Below are 16091 nucleotides of genomic sequence, written 5' to 3' on the forward strand. Positions count from 1 at the left end.
AACTGTATTAAAAAAGGATAGTTGACTAATTTTGTCAATATATTTGTATGTCACAAAATACACGTATAACACAATTGACTTTATGAAAGCCGATGGCAGACATATACAATGTATAGGAAAGCATACTTCTGGAGCATACATTTGGTGATCTTACGTTAGATATTCGTTAGACTTACTGGAACTGCATTCCTTTGTGCCATTTGCTGCAATAAATCCTTCTGGACAGGTGGAGTAACATACTCCTTTATGTAAGTAGAAGCCATCATTACACTTTGTGCAAAATGTCTTGCTGAAGCATTCCTCACAGTTAGTCATTTTGCATCCTAGAAAACCAAATAAAAATCATTGCATATAAATAATAAAAATGTAATTCACATATTATATGTTAAACTAATAGATGTTTTATTATACTTAAACTTATATTGGCATACCTCCTTGCTAGATTTCCCCTCTAGCCACTCCTTGATTGATGTAAAGAGCATTGTATGCTAGCCAAGGAGTCGCTAGGAGGTGAGCGCAAGTGAGGAGGAGTGACAGGTTGTGGCACTTAAGTAGCTCTGCCTCTGTGACACAACTAAGGAATTAATGAAGCTTTTATAACTTTGGCGACCACCATCAGCTCCAGGAAAGGTACAGTTTACTTTTATACCCCAACAGTTATTTAACCCCTAGAACACACAGGATATACAGGTACACCATGGGCGCCTGGGGCTTCGCACACCAGGACCTACATGTACGTCCTGTCGCCCATTGTGGCGCATCATAGATCACAGGTCCCGCCAGCATTATAGATCACAGGTCCCACCAGCGAGGGACCCGCTGGTAATGGCTGACATCAATGATCGAGCCAATGTCCAACATTAAAGTGTACCTGTCAGATCCATCAAAAAAAACATTTTTTTTATATGTCACTCAGTACCTAATCCTGACCATGTACATCAATTTTTTATGTGTCTAGCACCTTTATTTTTTTTTTTATTATACTTTTAACATAGCTCACTAATCTAAATTCCTCTCAAAGGGAGGGGGCGTGGCCTCACTGTGCAGGACTCCGCCCCCTCCCTCAGTATGCTGTCTCCTCACATCTCCCATAGCATTAGCAAAACTACAACTCCCATCTTGTCCTTACTGACAGTAGCAGGACACAAGCTGACAGTGGGAGGATTTTTCCTCCAGTTGTGAGCCCTGCACTCACAGCTGTCAATCAAGGAAGTTTGTCCATGACATAGGTGATGATGCATGGACACAGCAGGACTAGTATGTGTCCAAGCAGGCAGGGGGGCAGTTGTTTGACTGGCTTTTTCAGTAGGAAATACTGAACATTTTCTAATGAAAGCAAGTGCAAAACCTATTGGTTTTGTATGCTTTACAACATATCAAAAGTTTTTGTATCTGACAGTGCCCATTTAACCCCTTAGATGCTTTGATCAATAATAATCACGGCATCTGCAGCAATGCGGTGGTTCCAGTGGCTAATCTGATTGCCCACGGTGCGACCACGGGGATCAGATCAGCCAAGATGATGGATGGAGGTCTCCTATCGGTGCTCTGACTGTCCGGTTTGCCCTATCAGGCTCCACAAGCAGAGCACTGATAACACTGATCAGTGGCATGACATTCAACAGTGTTTCCATTTAAAAAATTGTCCCCTTTAGGGACAAAAAATTGGGAAGAAAACAATTTAAAAAAGTGTTAATAAATGTGACTTCACCCCTCCCCTGAAACTATACAGTGAACAGTGTTAACACAAAAAAAAAAAATCCAAATGCGAGAATTGTCTCTGCCAGTGCAATCAAAAGGAATGGGAAATAAGAAGGAAGGACTTATACTTCATTTCCTCATGGATCCACTTCCTGCTTTAGCTCAAAATCTGTAGCAGCAATTAAAAAAAAACTAAAAAACTGCCGAGTGGAAACGCAGCCTATTAAAAACTCAGAAGACCACACTTAAAGTAGTGCTCTGCCCCTAGACATCTTATCCCCTATCGAAAGGATAGGGGATTAGATGTCTGATCGTGGTGGTCCCGCCACTGGGGACCCCCTGCGATCTCCCTGCTGCACCCGGCGTTCATTTAGAGCATCTGGTGCAGCGCCGGAGGCTCGTGACATCACGGGCACGTCCCGCTCATGACATCACGACCACGCCCCCTCAATGCAAGTCTATGGGAGGGGGCGTGGCGGCCGTCACGCCCCCTCCCATAGACTTGCACCGAGGGGGCATGGCCGTGACGTCACGAGCAGGGCATGACCGGGATGTCACAAACCTCCACCCTGCATTGCCAGTCATCCGGTGCGGAGCGAAGTTTGCTCTGTGCACCGGATGTCTGGGGTGCCGCAGCTGAGATCGTGGGGGGTCCCCAGTGGCGCGATCAGACATCTTATCCCTTATCCTTTGGATAGGGGATAAGATGTCTAGGGGCAGAGTACCCCTTTTAACTATCATGATGACTATAATGAAATGTCTATATTCTGTTAAGCAGTGGTCAACCTACTCATGCACTTGCTAATATCCCGATTACGATCACCATAGTATCCTTTAGGACAGGATTGCAAGCAGACCCCAATTTGTCGTATGTCATTTCTTTCCAAAAGGATAAAAAGCTTTGGTAAGCACTTGACACAACCGTTAAACTCGGAACAAGCCTCACAGCCTTTGGTGCAGCTTTGGCTCACGTCTGTACTTCCTGTTGAAAGAAAAAAGTACAGTAAAAAAAAAAAAAAACACATGCTTTGTAAATAAATACAGAACATACCATAAATGGATACACATTCATTTTTAAGTATTTTTTAAGTAAAAGCATATTTGTCTGGGATCAGTTCATATATTTTAATATCTGGTAATTTTGCTCTACATCATAGGTTTGCTCATTATGCCCATTACTGTGTTCAAGTTTTTTACAATGCAGCAAAGCAAATAAACTGTAGTGATGTAAACCATAGCCAGAAACAATCCACTAATGATGCTTCACGTTGCAAGAACTTAATAAAATGTTTAAAATGCCAAAGATACAATTTTGTATTGTGTATAGAACAGCGGGTGTCTGAGAATCAAGAAACATGGCCAGCAGTTATTCTCTTCAACATTTCCAAAAATTTAGCTTGATCTTTTGTCACTTTCCACATCTTGCATTACTAAGTAGTTGACAAGGCCAATACACATGGGCTCTGCTGCAAAGTATATGCTGGTGCTATGTCTCAGATCCAGAAAAGCATATAAAAAAAGACAAAGAATAAAGCATGTATATGATTATATTGCACACAGGCATTTATCTGCATCAGATCCAAGTTAAACAGGTTTTTATAGAGTCAAATGAATGGATGACCAAGTAATATATGGTTGCTCTAAGTCTTTAGAAAAGCTCATAACAACTGTTCTTCTTACTAAATAATAGAGCAAAAGGACCCCTCATATTGAAAGTGGTTATACCATTAGAATAGACCTTTAAAGGGGTACTCCGCCCCTGGCATCTTATCCCCTATCCAAAGGATAGGGGATAAGATGTCAGATCGCTGCGGTCCCGCTGCGGCACCCCTCCATCATTTCTGCACAGAGCGAGTTCGCTCTGTGCGTAATGATGGGCGATACAGGGGCCGGAGCAGCGTGACGTCATGGCTCCGCCCCTCATGACATCACGGCCCATCCCCTTAATGCAAGTCTATGGCAGGGGGCGTGATGACCGCCACGCCCCCCCATAGACTTGTATTGATGGGGGCGGGCTGTGACATCACGAGGGGCGGAGCCGTGATGTAACGATGCTCCGGCCCCTGTATTGCCCTTTATTTCGTGCAGAGCGATCTAGCTCTGCGCAGTAATGATAGCGGGGTGCTGCAGCAGCGATCCCCGGGGTCCCCAGCAGCGGGACCGCGGCGATCTAACATCTTATCCCCTATCCTTTGGATAAGGGATAAGATGTCTAGGGGCAGAGTACCCCTTTAAGGGGGCATTTCTATCTCAAAAAGTGATGGCACATCATAATAAAGAAGGGTATGCAGCACTTCTTTACTATTTTTACACTCAACAGCACCCTCTGGCCACCTGGATGTGCAGCACCAGCTTTCATTCTCCGCACATGTGGGTGCACTGCTATCTCCACTGCTACCCTCTTTATTGTCACTGTCTGTAGAGGTCTCAGAGGCTGGATCCTCACCAATCATAAAGTGCTGGCATTTCCTAGCAATATGCCACTACTTTATAAATTGGTGAAAACTCTTTAAAGTGTACCTGACATGAGATAAAATAAATAAAATGCTCCAGGCTTACTCTTTAGCTGGTGCTGATCCTTTCTGTGTGCTTGAATACTGCTTTTCATCCTTTTGTGGCTAATTCCCTTGTTCACACTGCATGCAGTTCACTGAGGAGGAGGGGGCGTTCACTTAGGGCAGGGCTTGCCCTTACATCTCATGTGGGAAATTCCCCACTCATTCCAGAGCGGGCAACTGGCTGCTCTGTGCACAGAAGCTCTGTGACATGCCCCCAGGTCACATAGCAGGCTAAATAATGGAGTAGCCATACATTTAGCAAATCTTTTTTTCTTCTTTTTTTCACTAGTGACAGACATGCTAGTTAAAGCAGTCTTTCACTAAGGTAAAGTTGTTATCTTTACAGCATGCAGTCAGCAAGTCCAGTGTCCTTGGGTTGTGTGCATCTTATAAATATCTTGGGACTCCTTGCTAGCAGCTTTTGTGCAAAGATAAACCCTAAATACTTAAAAACTACTTTATATCAATACATAACTGACAGACCTCTGAATTTAGAGCAGACATTTTTTCTTTTAGAGAACTTAATTCATTTAAAGCATTACTATAATAAAAAAAAAAAAAACACTTTTGACATATCCACAGTGAGATAACAACCCACACCGTTCACTAGAGATAACCGAAAGGGGTACTCCAGTGGAAGACATTTTTTTTTAATCAATTGGTGCCAGAAAGTTAAACAGATTAGTAACTTACTTCTATTTAAAAATCATAATCCTTCAAGTACTTATCACCTGCTGTATAATACAGAGGAAGTTCTTCTCTGTCTGACCACAGGGCTCTCTGCTGACACCTCTGTTCATGTCAGGAACTGTCCGGAGCAAGATAGGTTTTCTATGGGGAATTGTTGCTGTTCTGGACAGTTCCTGACATGAACAGAGGTGTCAGCAGAGAGCACTGTGGACAGACAGAAAAGAAATTCAAAAAGAAAAGAACTTCCTCTGTATTATACAGCAGCTGATAAGTACTGAAAGGATTAAGATTTTTAAATAGAAGTCATTTACAAATCTGCTTAACTTTCTGGCACCAGTTGATTAAAAAAAAAAAAAAAAAAGGCTTCTACTGGAGTACCCCTTTAACTCACCAGCATGATGCCTGATCTAACTCACTGCAGGAGACAAGCTGCATACACACGTTAGACAATCTTCTCTGTCTGACATGTCAAATGCACAGTTATAGGCATCTGGGAGAATGGGCACAAATTCCAAATTAAAGTGATATAGAAGAATGGTTTTCCTGCATACTGCTGCTCTATAGCCATTTTTCATAAAAGTGCCCACAACATTGGAGGTACAATTTATTTTTTACATTGGGCCTGTGTTGAATGTGTGCTATATTTGCGGATATTTAAAAATATAATAAAAAATATGTCTCCTGTTCAAAATATAATATAACCCTCATTTTTTGCCAGCTCACAGGATATGCATGGATCTGTGATACAGTTGATCTTTAATGGGTATTATTTAACATCTAAGAAATGAATAAAAGTAATAAAACCTGTGGTTGGTCACTGTATGAATGTAAAAATATTTATGCAGAAACTATTAATTAATGTTGACTTGATACTATGGGGTTTAAGTGACATTCAGAACACTACAACATATCATATTCAGCAGTGTTAGGCTTTGTCCTTATAAATAACAATTTGTCTTACGTGTCTGTGGTGGCTATGGTTTTACAAAAAATGCCTAACCCTTTGTTTGCTGGGAGTGTTTACAACCCAATGACTTGTAGGAATGTATGATTATTTATATTCTCAACCTAAAACAGCTTGTTATATCCTGTAAACAACCAAAGCAAATTACATCCCTTTTTATTCCAGCAGATCTTGGACATAATATCGAGGTTGAGGTTTGTGGCTACCTTGTTCTACATTATTTTTTTTCTTAAACGTTAATATGTTAAACTGGTTTCCAATCAAAAAAATGTTTTGTGACACATAAAGTGGATCCAACCAGTGAAACGTCACTGCTCCTGAGAATTGATGTCCTAAGTCACTAAGCCATTAATTCTCAGTGAAGTAAATTTTATATATATATATATATATATATATATATATATATATATATATATATATATAATAAAATGTATGTGTGTTAGGCTAAATTAGGCTGGGTTCACACCACATTTCGTTAAATACGGTTCCCGTATACGGCTGGGAGGAGGGGTGGGCGGGGCTTAATCGCGGCGCCCGCACTCAGCCGTATTCGGCAACCGTATTTAATGCATGTCTATGAGCCGACCAGAGTGAACCACAGCCTCCGGTCGGCTTCGTTTTCGGCCGTACACGGTTTCCCGACCGCAGGCAAAAACGTGGTCGACCGCGTTTTTATGCTGATTCTGATGCTGATGTTGATGCTGATTCTGCTACTCAGGAGCAGGTGTAACAGCTTTTAGGAGCCAGCGAAGTCCACAAGAAGAACAGAGCTTGTGATCATCAGCGGGTAGCATGCAGCACCACTCCGGCAGGTTATATCTTCTAGTGGCAGGGACACCATATTAACTAGGGGCTTTGGCTGTCATGGTAATAGGCAGTGTGCGGGCTTCAGGTTATAAGAAAGCTGGGTTGATCGCTGGTATACCTGTATTTCTTTGGCTTCGGCTGTCTGGGCATGCTGGGAGTTGTAGTTTTGCAACAGCTGGAGGAACACCAGTTGGGAAACACTTGCCTAGGCTCTTAATCAGCTAATAGAGAGCTCCTACAGGCGGGGGGTCATCTGCTAGCAGAGGTTTGGTTTTTATTGTGGAATCATGAGAGGGCATAACTCTCCATGTCCATGCAGTTTTCGGCAGTTTCAAATTAGGTGCCAGTAATCTTTTCAATTTTCATCACTCGATGCTTTGGATTCGGCTGTTAAGTTCTACTGCAGCCAGCTGGGCCCCCTTAAATGTTGCAGTGTTGGACATGCTCTGTCTCTGAGAGTGTGTCATCTCCCTTTCAGTGCTTGGATAAGTTGTTATTTCATTATACTGTGTATGCGTAAAGAACTCATATGTTACTACAATGACATCATTACCTTCCATGTATACATTACTACACCAGGCATATGTTACTTTACCTACTTTACAATGCGGTTGGATACACTTTGCATACAGCACCATGCCTAGTACATGTTATCGTACTATTGCATGCGTCACCATGCTATTACATGTGTCACCGTGCATTATATGCGTCACCATGCTATTACATGTGTTATCATACTTATGCTTTTACATGCGTCACAATGCTAATACAGTGACATGCTATTACATGCATCACTATGCTATTACATGTGTCACCATGCATTATATGCGTCACTATGCTATTACATGTGTTACCAGGGCCGCCGGTCAGGGGGGTATAGTCAGTAGCACAATGAGAGAGACTGGAGGTGGTAGCATTAGCATGAGGAGACCATAGAGCAGCACAATGACAGAGCCTTGAGGTGGCAGCAGCAGCATGAGGGCCAGGCCAAATGAGGGTTGAGTCTGAGGAACCCACCGACTGTTGACTGAGGGTGTCGGATAACACTTGGGATGAAGTGGTTGACCGAGTGAACTGATCAATCACGGCTGTTGGGCTGCTGGTCGAGACTTGACTGCTAGCTGACACCGGGAACTCAGACCTCTCACTGCGACTCCGGCTGCCACATGCCCCTACTCTGCTGCGACCTCTGCCTGCACCTGATTAATTTTGGCCTCTGCCACTCCTCTGTGCATGTCCTGGCACTACTCTGCCTGACATACTTATTGCGTATATAAGGGGAGTACAATACGCTTCACTACGCTTAAAACAGTATTTGTCTAGAACAGCAGAGGGTGTGTACTATTAGCTGTTCTTTCACAGTATATAGGCCCTTGACAGATTAACAGGTACCAAATAGTACACTTCTTAGATGTAGGTATATGGTATGCACTTACGAGGGCAGAAAAATGCGCTACAGTACGCTTAAAAATATGTATTTTTGTAAAACACCAGCCGGTGATTACTTTTGCCTGGACTTTCACAGTATCTAGGCTGTTGACAGATTAACAGGTACAAAATAATACACTTCTTAGATGTAGGTATATGGTATGCACTTATGAGGGAAGAAAAATGTGCTACAGTACGCTTAAAAAAACTTATTTTTGTACAACACCAGTAGTACACAACAGTGCTGCAGCACAAAAAAGCTGTGTACTAAACACAAAATTGCACTCTGTCAAAGACTATCAGGAATGGACTGCTGGGTATTATACAGTCTACAGACTAGTATAACCAGCAGATGATTTGTTGTGGAACAAAGACACAGAATTGCGCAAAAAATTTATTCCTGCCTCCTCTGCTAAGGTTTATGAAGTTGAGGCAGCTTATTGAAATACACGAGGCAACACACAGCTATCTGCCCCTCTCTGTAATTCAATGCTGAAGAAAGTGACTGGGAGGTTAATGGCTGCAGTAAAAATCCTTTTCAGTGAAAAAAAACACTGCTCTCTTTCCACCAGAGCGCTAATGTGACTAGGATGGGAAACACTGCTGGTATCAGCTTTTCTGTGTTACACACACACACAGCGATGTCTGTCCTTTCTCTATGCAGTGTAATGAATGAAATGACATTACAGGGGTGACTGGCTGCTGATAGGCTGCATCTTGCATGTGATTCAGGGTGATCCCGCCTACTTGCCTTCTCAGCATTCCTTGCCCCATGTACTGACACATGGATCCGCCATTTTAGATGCCCTGGAGCCTGGACTGCAGTAAATGGAGTTTAATGAAGCGATTTGTGCGATAGAATCGCGTCGATATTCGCATTCGTTGCAAATCAAATATTTCATGAAATTCGTAATGAATTCAGGTTCGTCAGCTTTGATTCACTCATCTCTAGTAGCCACCATGTAAATCATTCATGATTAAAAAGAAAAATATGATAAGCCATACATTTCCTATGATAATTACCACCTCTTAAAGGCATAATAACAATTTATACAGCACCAACTAATTTCTCATTATTTTGTTTTTAATTCTGAGGGTACAAATAAAGACAAATATCCAATATAACACACTAATATTTAAGGGAACTGAGTGTCCTGCTTCCCAGAGCTTACAATCTATAAAGGCATGGAAATATCCCTGTTGTGGGCTTAGGCTCAATGTTTACTTACTGCTGAAACATTCCTACTTGTTCAGTGTGGATTATCTGATGTTTTCTAATAAGACTGTTGAGACTTGTGGAAGTACATACTACATATTGTGCCAAACACACTGGATAAGACACAACTACAAAAGTAGAATTACAATTGATATATTGTTTAATACTGTATGTATGAGAAGTAGTGTAAGGGCTCATTCACATTATGATTTTCCAATCAGAATTCTACTTAGAAATTCTGCTGCAGACTATAGGGTGCAGCAGCCTCCCATTGTTTTCAATGGAATTCTGCTGCACCATTTACACTGTGGAATTTTCCGCAGTGGAAATTCTGTAGTGTGAATGAGCCCTTTGATGTAAATGATGTTAATACACCTATTACTGTACAACATGTGCAGTTTGTGCATCCCTTTGTGATGGGTTAAGGCATGTTCACACAGAGGAGTAAACTGGGAGTCAAACGCTGACTATAACCATAGACAGATAGTCCGGCACTGCCGCTGCACAATCTGGCTCTTCAATAGTGCTACGCACTGACTGAACAGGTGTGGGAAGTCTTCACCAGCTGAACTATTAGGCTAGGTTCAGACTACGGAATTTCCGCCTGCAATTTTGCTTTGAAATTGCAGGCGGAAATTCCGCTTTCTAAAATGTATAGTGTAGTGAATGATTGTCCGTTCACAAATTCACACTTCGGAATTTGTGAAGCGGAATTTGTGAACGGACAATCCGCTTGGAAATTTCCGCCTGAAGAAAGGCGGTGCTCTTTCTTCAGGCGGAAATCCACGGGAAACACATTGCAGTGTATTGGAGACTGCAGTGTCCGCGCGGTCCTAGCGCTGACTGATTCAGCCGGCGCTGGCTGCACTCGGAATCTCCGGGTGGAAATTTTCTGCCTGGAGATTCCGTAGTCTGAACCTAGCCTTGGGCTAGGTTCACACTGCGGAATTTCCGCCTGCAATTCTGCTTTGAAATTGCAGGCAGAAATTCCGCTTACTAAAATGTTTAGTGTAGTGAATGGGTTTCTGTTCACAAATTCACACTTCTGAATTTGTGAAGCGGAATTTGTGAACGGAAAATCCGCTTTAAAATTTCTGCCTGAAGAATGGTGTTGCTCATTCTTCAGGGGGAAATACTAGCGTAACACATTGCAGTCTATTGGAGACTGATTCAGTCAGTGCTGGCCGCACTCGGAATCTCTGGACGTAAATTTTCTGCCCGGAAATTCCGCAGTTTGAACCTAGCCTTAGTGGTGCTCTTGGAAACAGGTAACTTCCAAACATATTATGAGAAAATAAGAGGAAGATATATGGTGGCGTGCTGGGGCACTGCAGTAAATTTTTTATTAAGCCATGCCAAAGTGCACCCAGCAAACTTCACATAACAAATATTCTCCCACTGCTGTTCAAGACAGCAAAGAACACCATGCACTGTATGTAGCAATTCACACCCAAATATCACATCAACAATATCTATTAAAAAGCATGATTTTTATTATATTGTATGCCAAATGAGTACAAAACAAACAATGTTAAAAACATTTAAAAAGTACACCACACAAAGAATCTTGAGGGGGCAAGACGCTCACCCTTCAGAGCACATCAATGTATAGTATAAATAACTGAATATAGTTCCACAGCAGCAATAAATAATGGGTAATGATGTTTACCTCTACCTGCTAGAAAGTGGGATATTATGCAGGTCAAAACTATTGAACCTATTGTTTGCCATGAATATAGTGGCTAAAACACATGTTATAAGGTATAAAAAAGACAACAGGTGAGTGGATGGCGGATCCTACCACAAAAACCCTACATTTCAGCAAGGTAGAGCAAGCGATACAGATAAGGTGCAGTGGAACGTCAAGGATAAAAGAGTGCTCTGCATGATCCCACGAGTTCCATTGCTCATGGCAACGTCCTCAGGGGAGTGATGTCGGTTGGGAATAACCCACCTTTTGTACTGCCGTGGATGGACATCAGCTGTGAATCAAACAGACAAATAATGCCCACATTCGCACACACTCAGTCACTTCCGGTGTTACCCTCATTTCCTGTTGTTACTCATGACTTGAAATATGATTCCCCACATATATATCCATGTTAGCACATAATATTCATAATGCTGATAACTTAATATAATAATAAAGATGGCATATTCCATATCATAACAACATTGTACGAATCTGTACTAGCAGTTGAGATCGGGCCGTAAGGCTTCTCCTCCCCTGTGTCATGCAACCTGATGCATTCTTTGTGTGGTGTACTTTTTAAATGTTTTTAACATTGTTTGTTTTGTACTCATTTGGCATACAATATAATAAAAATCATGCTTTTTAATAGATATTGTTGATGTGATATTTGGGTGTGCATTGCTACATACAGTGCATGGTGTTCTTTGCTCTCTTGAATATTGTGTAGTGCACTGTTTTTGCACCCTAGCCTCTTATACACCGCTGAGCCCCCTAAATCTAACATGTTCTCCCACTGCTAATCACATCATTTTATAAAGACTTTAGTCACACTGTGCCAGCAGTATCCCCAAAGTATCTGTCCTGTGTAAGAAAGCACTGCCACTGAAATTCCATAATGTTCACAGTACAGTGGAATCCTATTGACCGCAATGGGACTCTGCTGCACCAGAAATTCCATAGTGTGAACCCATCTGTCATACATATGGTCTCATAGTAAAAAAAAAGAAATGACACATTGTGGTATACATTTCGTTATGGGATGAGCTGCTATAAAGTTAGGGTCAGAAAAAGGTATTTAAAGGGAATCTATAATCAGTACCATCAGCACTAACCTATAACTGATGACAATGGTACTTACTGGTGCCCACTCCTAGCCTCTGTTCCGCCACAATCCTAGGTTTTCTGGTACATGCAAATTACCTGCTTGGTGTTCAGTGACATCATATTGACATCTTCCTATTAACGCACGGGGAGGAGGTGTTAATAGGAAGATGTCAATATGATGTCACTGAACACTGTGCGTTAATAGGAAGATTCCAGCTGGACGTCACCGTGCATGGGAGGCTTAGAAACACCTACTATGCTCCAAGCAAGTCCTCTGCATGTACCGAAGAACCAGGCTAGCAGCAGAACGGATTGTCATCAGTGTTACCTGCTATATTAGCCTGTACTGCAGGTTATTGCGGGTCATACTAATGACAGATTCCCTTTAAAAAAAAAAAAAAAAGTAAAAAAAATTAAAAAGGTTATTTTGTTTATACTTACAACTCTATAAATGTGGTATTACAAAGTCAGTACAATAACAAAAATTCATTCTTCCTGTAATTCACAGTATGTCATTTGGTAATTGAAGTGTTTACAGTGACCAGGTCAATCAATAATAAGGTACACATACTAGGAATGAAACCGGAGATCCCCATGATGAAGTCACAAAGGTAAATTCCACGAGATTGACCTCATGGCCACAAAAATTACTAATTAACTACAATAACATTTGGGGAATAAACACTAATGCAGCCCATTCAGTTTAGTACTGGTTTATAATAGTAGGAAACAGCTATTTAGTTACTTATAATATGCCTGGCTCTGTATGATTTTCCTATAGAAGGAGATTTATCAAGCTCCGTAGTAGATTTTTTTTGCTTAAACCCTTAAGGACCAGACCAATTTTATTTTAGCATTTTCGTTTTTTTCTCCTTGCCTTCTAAAAATCATAACTCTCTTATATTTCCATCCACAGACCCATATGAGGGCTTGTTTTTTGCGTCAACAATTGTACTTTGTAATAACATCACTTATTTTACCATAAAATGTACGGCGCAACCAAACAAATATTATTTATGTGGGAAAATTGAAAAGAAAACCGCAATTTAGCTAATTTTGGAAGGTTTTGTTTTCACGCTGTACAATTGCTGGTAAAAACGACATGGTTTCTATTTTCTGTGGGTCAATACAATTAAAATGATACCCATGTTGTATGCTTTTCTATAATTGTACCGCATAAAAAAAATCTCAAACCATTTAAAAAAAATTAGTCTGTTTGAAATAGCCCTATTTTGACCACCTATAACTTTCTCATTTTTCCGTATATGGGGCGGTATGAGGGCAAATTTTTTGCGCCATGATCTGTAGTTTTTATCAGTACCACTTTTGCTTAGGTTTTACTTTTTATGAATTTTTAATAAATTTTTTTTAAAATAAAATGTGACAAAGAAGCAGCAATTTTGGATTTTTTTTTTATTTTTTTACGTTTACGCCGTTCACCGTACAGGATAATTAACAATATATTTTAATAGTTCAGACTTTTACGCATGCGGTGATACCAAATATGTGTATTAATTATTTTTATTACGCTTTTTGGGGGGTAAAATGGGAAAAACTGACGTTGAACTTTTTTTATTGGGGGAGGGAATTTTTCACATTTTTTTACTTTTTTACTTGAAATTTTTTTACTTTTTTTTTTTTTTACACTTTTTATGTCCCCATAGGGGACTATTCATTGCAATCAGTTGATTGCTAATACTGTGCAGTGCTATGTATAGGACATAGCACTGCTCAGTATTATCGGTGATCTTCTGCTGTGGTCTGCTCGATCTCAGACCAGAGCAGAAGACCCCGGGAGACGGCCGGAACAAGGTGAGGGGATCGCACATGTCCGCCATTACCAGCGGGTCCCTGGCTGCTGATAGCAGCCGGGACCTGCCGGGCATGACGCGAGCACCGCTCCGGTGCTCGCGATCATGTTGGCGCGTAAATGTACGTCATGGTGCCTTAAGTACCACGTCACCATGACGTAAATTTACGTCCATTGTCGTAAAGGGGTTAAAAAAGTCGCATGTACTTGCGCACGTGCGACTTTTCTATACATGCTGCGACTTTTAGATTTTTGCTTATTCCAAAGCACATTTCTGAAATCTGCTCGCGTAGTAGTTTTTTTAAAAAAATTACTTTGCAGTGGTCATGTATTTATCACATGTGATAGCCATATTTTTGAAGAAAAAAGTTGTATCTCCGTTTAAAGGTCGCATATGTATTCGAGGTCCAACCTGGCTTACAGAAAGTGCATATGTCTGCAGAAAAGGACATTAACACCCACTTTAACAACTCTTCTTGTTCTGCACCATGAAACAAAGCTACTACATTAATGTTAATTATAGAAAAAAAAATTATATAACTATTAATTTTAAGGTTGAAAATGCACACTGCACACCTTGTTAATTTTAGGACATGTACATGCTGGTGTACATGGGGCATTATATTGAGGGGCACATAACAGGGGGGCACATGATGGGGGCAATATATGTGAGGGGCACAGCACATGGGGCATTATATGGGAGGCACATGACTAAGGGGTCCCCCTGTCATGTGCCCCTCACATATAATGCCCCCTTCATGTGCCCCTCACATATAATGCCCCCCCTGTCATGTGCCCCCCACTTATAATACCCTCTGCCAAGTTTCCCTCACAAAAAATGTCCCCTTTTATGTGCCACTAAGTTTTCAGAAGCCACTGTGTACCAAACAGTGCCCCTGTGGTATTTTCTACAGATTTCTTACGTGCATTGTGCATGGGTGTTTAATGCAATTCTTTTTCTGCTAATGCACAGACACACACAAACATGCACATATACACACACATTCACGCACACAGATTCACACAAACATTTACTCACACACACACTCACATTCTACTGCAGGATCTTACACAAACAAAAATTATCTTACTGTTCGGGCACTGTGCGAGCCGCAGTGACGTGATCTCCCTGTGCTGGCGCGATGATGTGATGTCATCGCGCCGCTCTGCTGTGGATCGCGCCCATGCAGCTCAAATTCTGCAAACAAAGAGCAAGCAGCGTGAGAAAGGTGGGTTGACAGCTCCCGTTCCACCATGCTAGAGTACTGGGGTGGGGGCAGAAATCTCGAGGGGGGGGCAATTGTCCCTTCTCCCCCTCCTTGATCCGCCACTGTCCCCTCCATTACTGTGCATTATGCCAGCACCCCACCCTCCCCTCTACTAATCCTCATGAAAGCGGAACCTACCCATAAACCGGATTCAACTACCATAAAACAGTCGGCTAACATAAGTCCCACTTACCCCCTACACGCTGATAAGACAACAAGAGCTATTTATTTATTTATTTTTTTTTTTGGGGGGGGGGGGGGGGGGGCTTCACTATTGTTTATGTGCCTGCTGGTGTTGTGCTGTCTTCCTTCCTGATGTAAACTCCGGCCTCAGCGCAGTGATGCAAGACTCCGCCCACCAACGTCACAAAATGCGGCCTCAAAATTAAACAAAAAAGCCTCCAGATATTCATGGTGCGGCATAGCATGTTTTTAATATTTTTTAATTTCTGAGGAGGGTGGATGGGTTGTTGCGGGATAGTTGGAGTGCAGCTATTTAGTGCCTGGCAGGCCAGTCAGGGTGTCACCCGGTGTGGTACACCCCCCTCCGCGTCACTCAGTAGCAACGCTACTGGTAATAAAGGGTTGATAAAGAACTTCGGCAATTAACAGAAGGGAAAACTTTTCTGCTTTAAAAAATGCTTTTTGTAAGCGGGTTTCCCAGTTTTTGCTTACATGCGATTTACTTATCAAGGTCGTGCGACCATTTGTTAAATAGGTCACACGTAAGCAAAAGTAAGTAAAAAAAATTTCATATAAAAGCCATACGTTTGAAAAGAATGATAAATCTCCTTCATAGTTTAATAGTCTACCTAGTTACCTAATGGGGAAATAATCTACTTCTGGGGACCT

General features: G+C 41.6%; 1 protein-coding gene across 2 annotated transcripts in view; it reads right to left on the minus strand.

Annotated features, from left to right (window-relative positions):
• The window catches only part of RSPO1 (R-spondin 1), a 187959-nt gene that overhangs the window by 15509 nt on the left and 156359 nt on the right, over nt 1–16091 (minus strand). For both annotated transcript variants that reach the window (XM_056560597.1, XM_056560596.1), the window contains exons 3-4: nt 2492–2683; nt 177–323 (exon numbers count right to left, since the gene is read on the minus strand). In XM_056560597.1, the coding sequence (XP_056416572.1) occupies nt 177–323; nt 2492–2683 (339 nt within the window). The remainder of the gene's footprint in view (nt 1–176; nt 324–2491; nt 2684–16091) is intronic.

This window comes from Hyla sarda, chromosome 2 (genome assembly GCF_029499605.1).
Source record: "Hyla sarda isolate aHylSar1 chromosome 2, aHylSar1.hap1, whole genome shotgun sequence".
In the NCBI taxonomy this organism is placed as follows: domain Eukaryota; kingdom Metazoa; phylum Chordata; class Amphibia; order Anura; family Hylidae; genus Hyla; species Hyla sarda.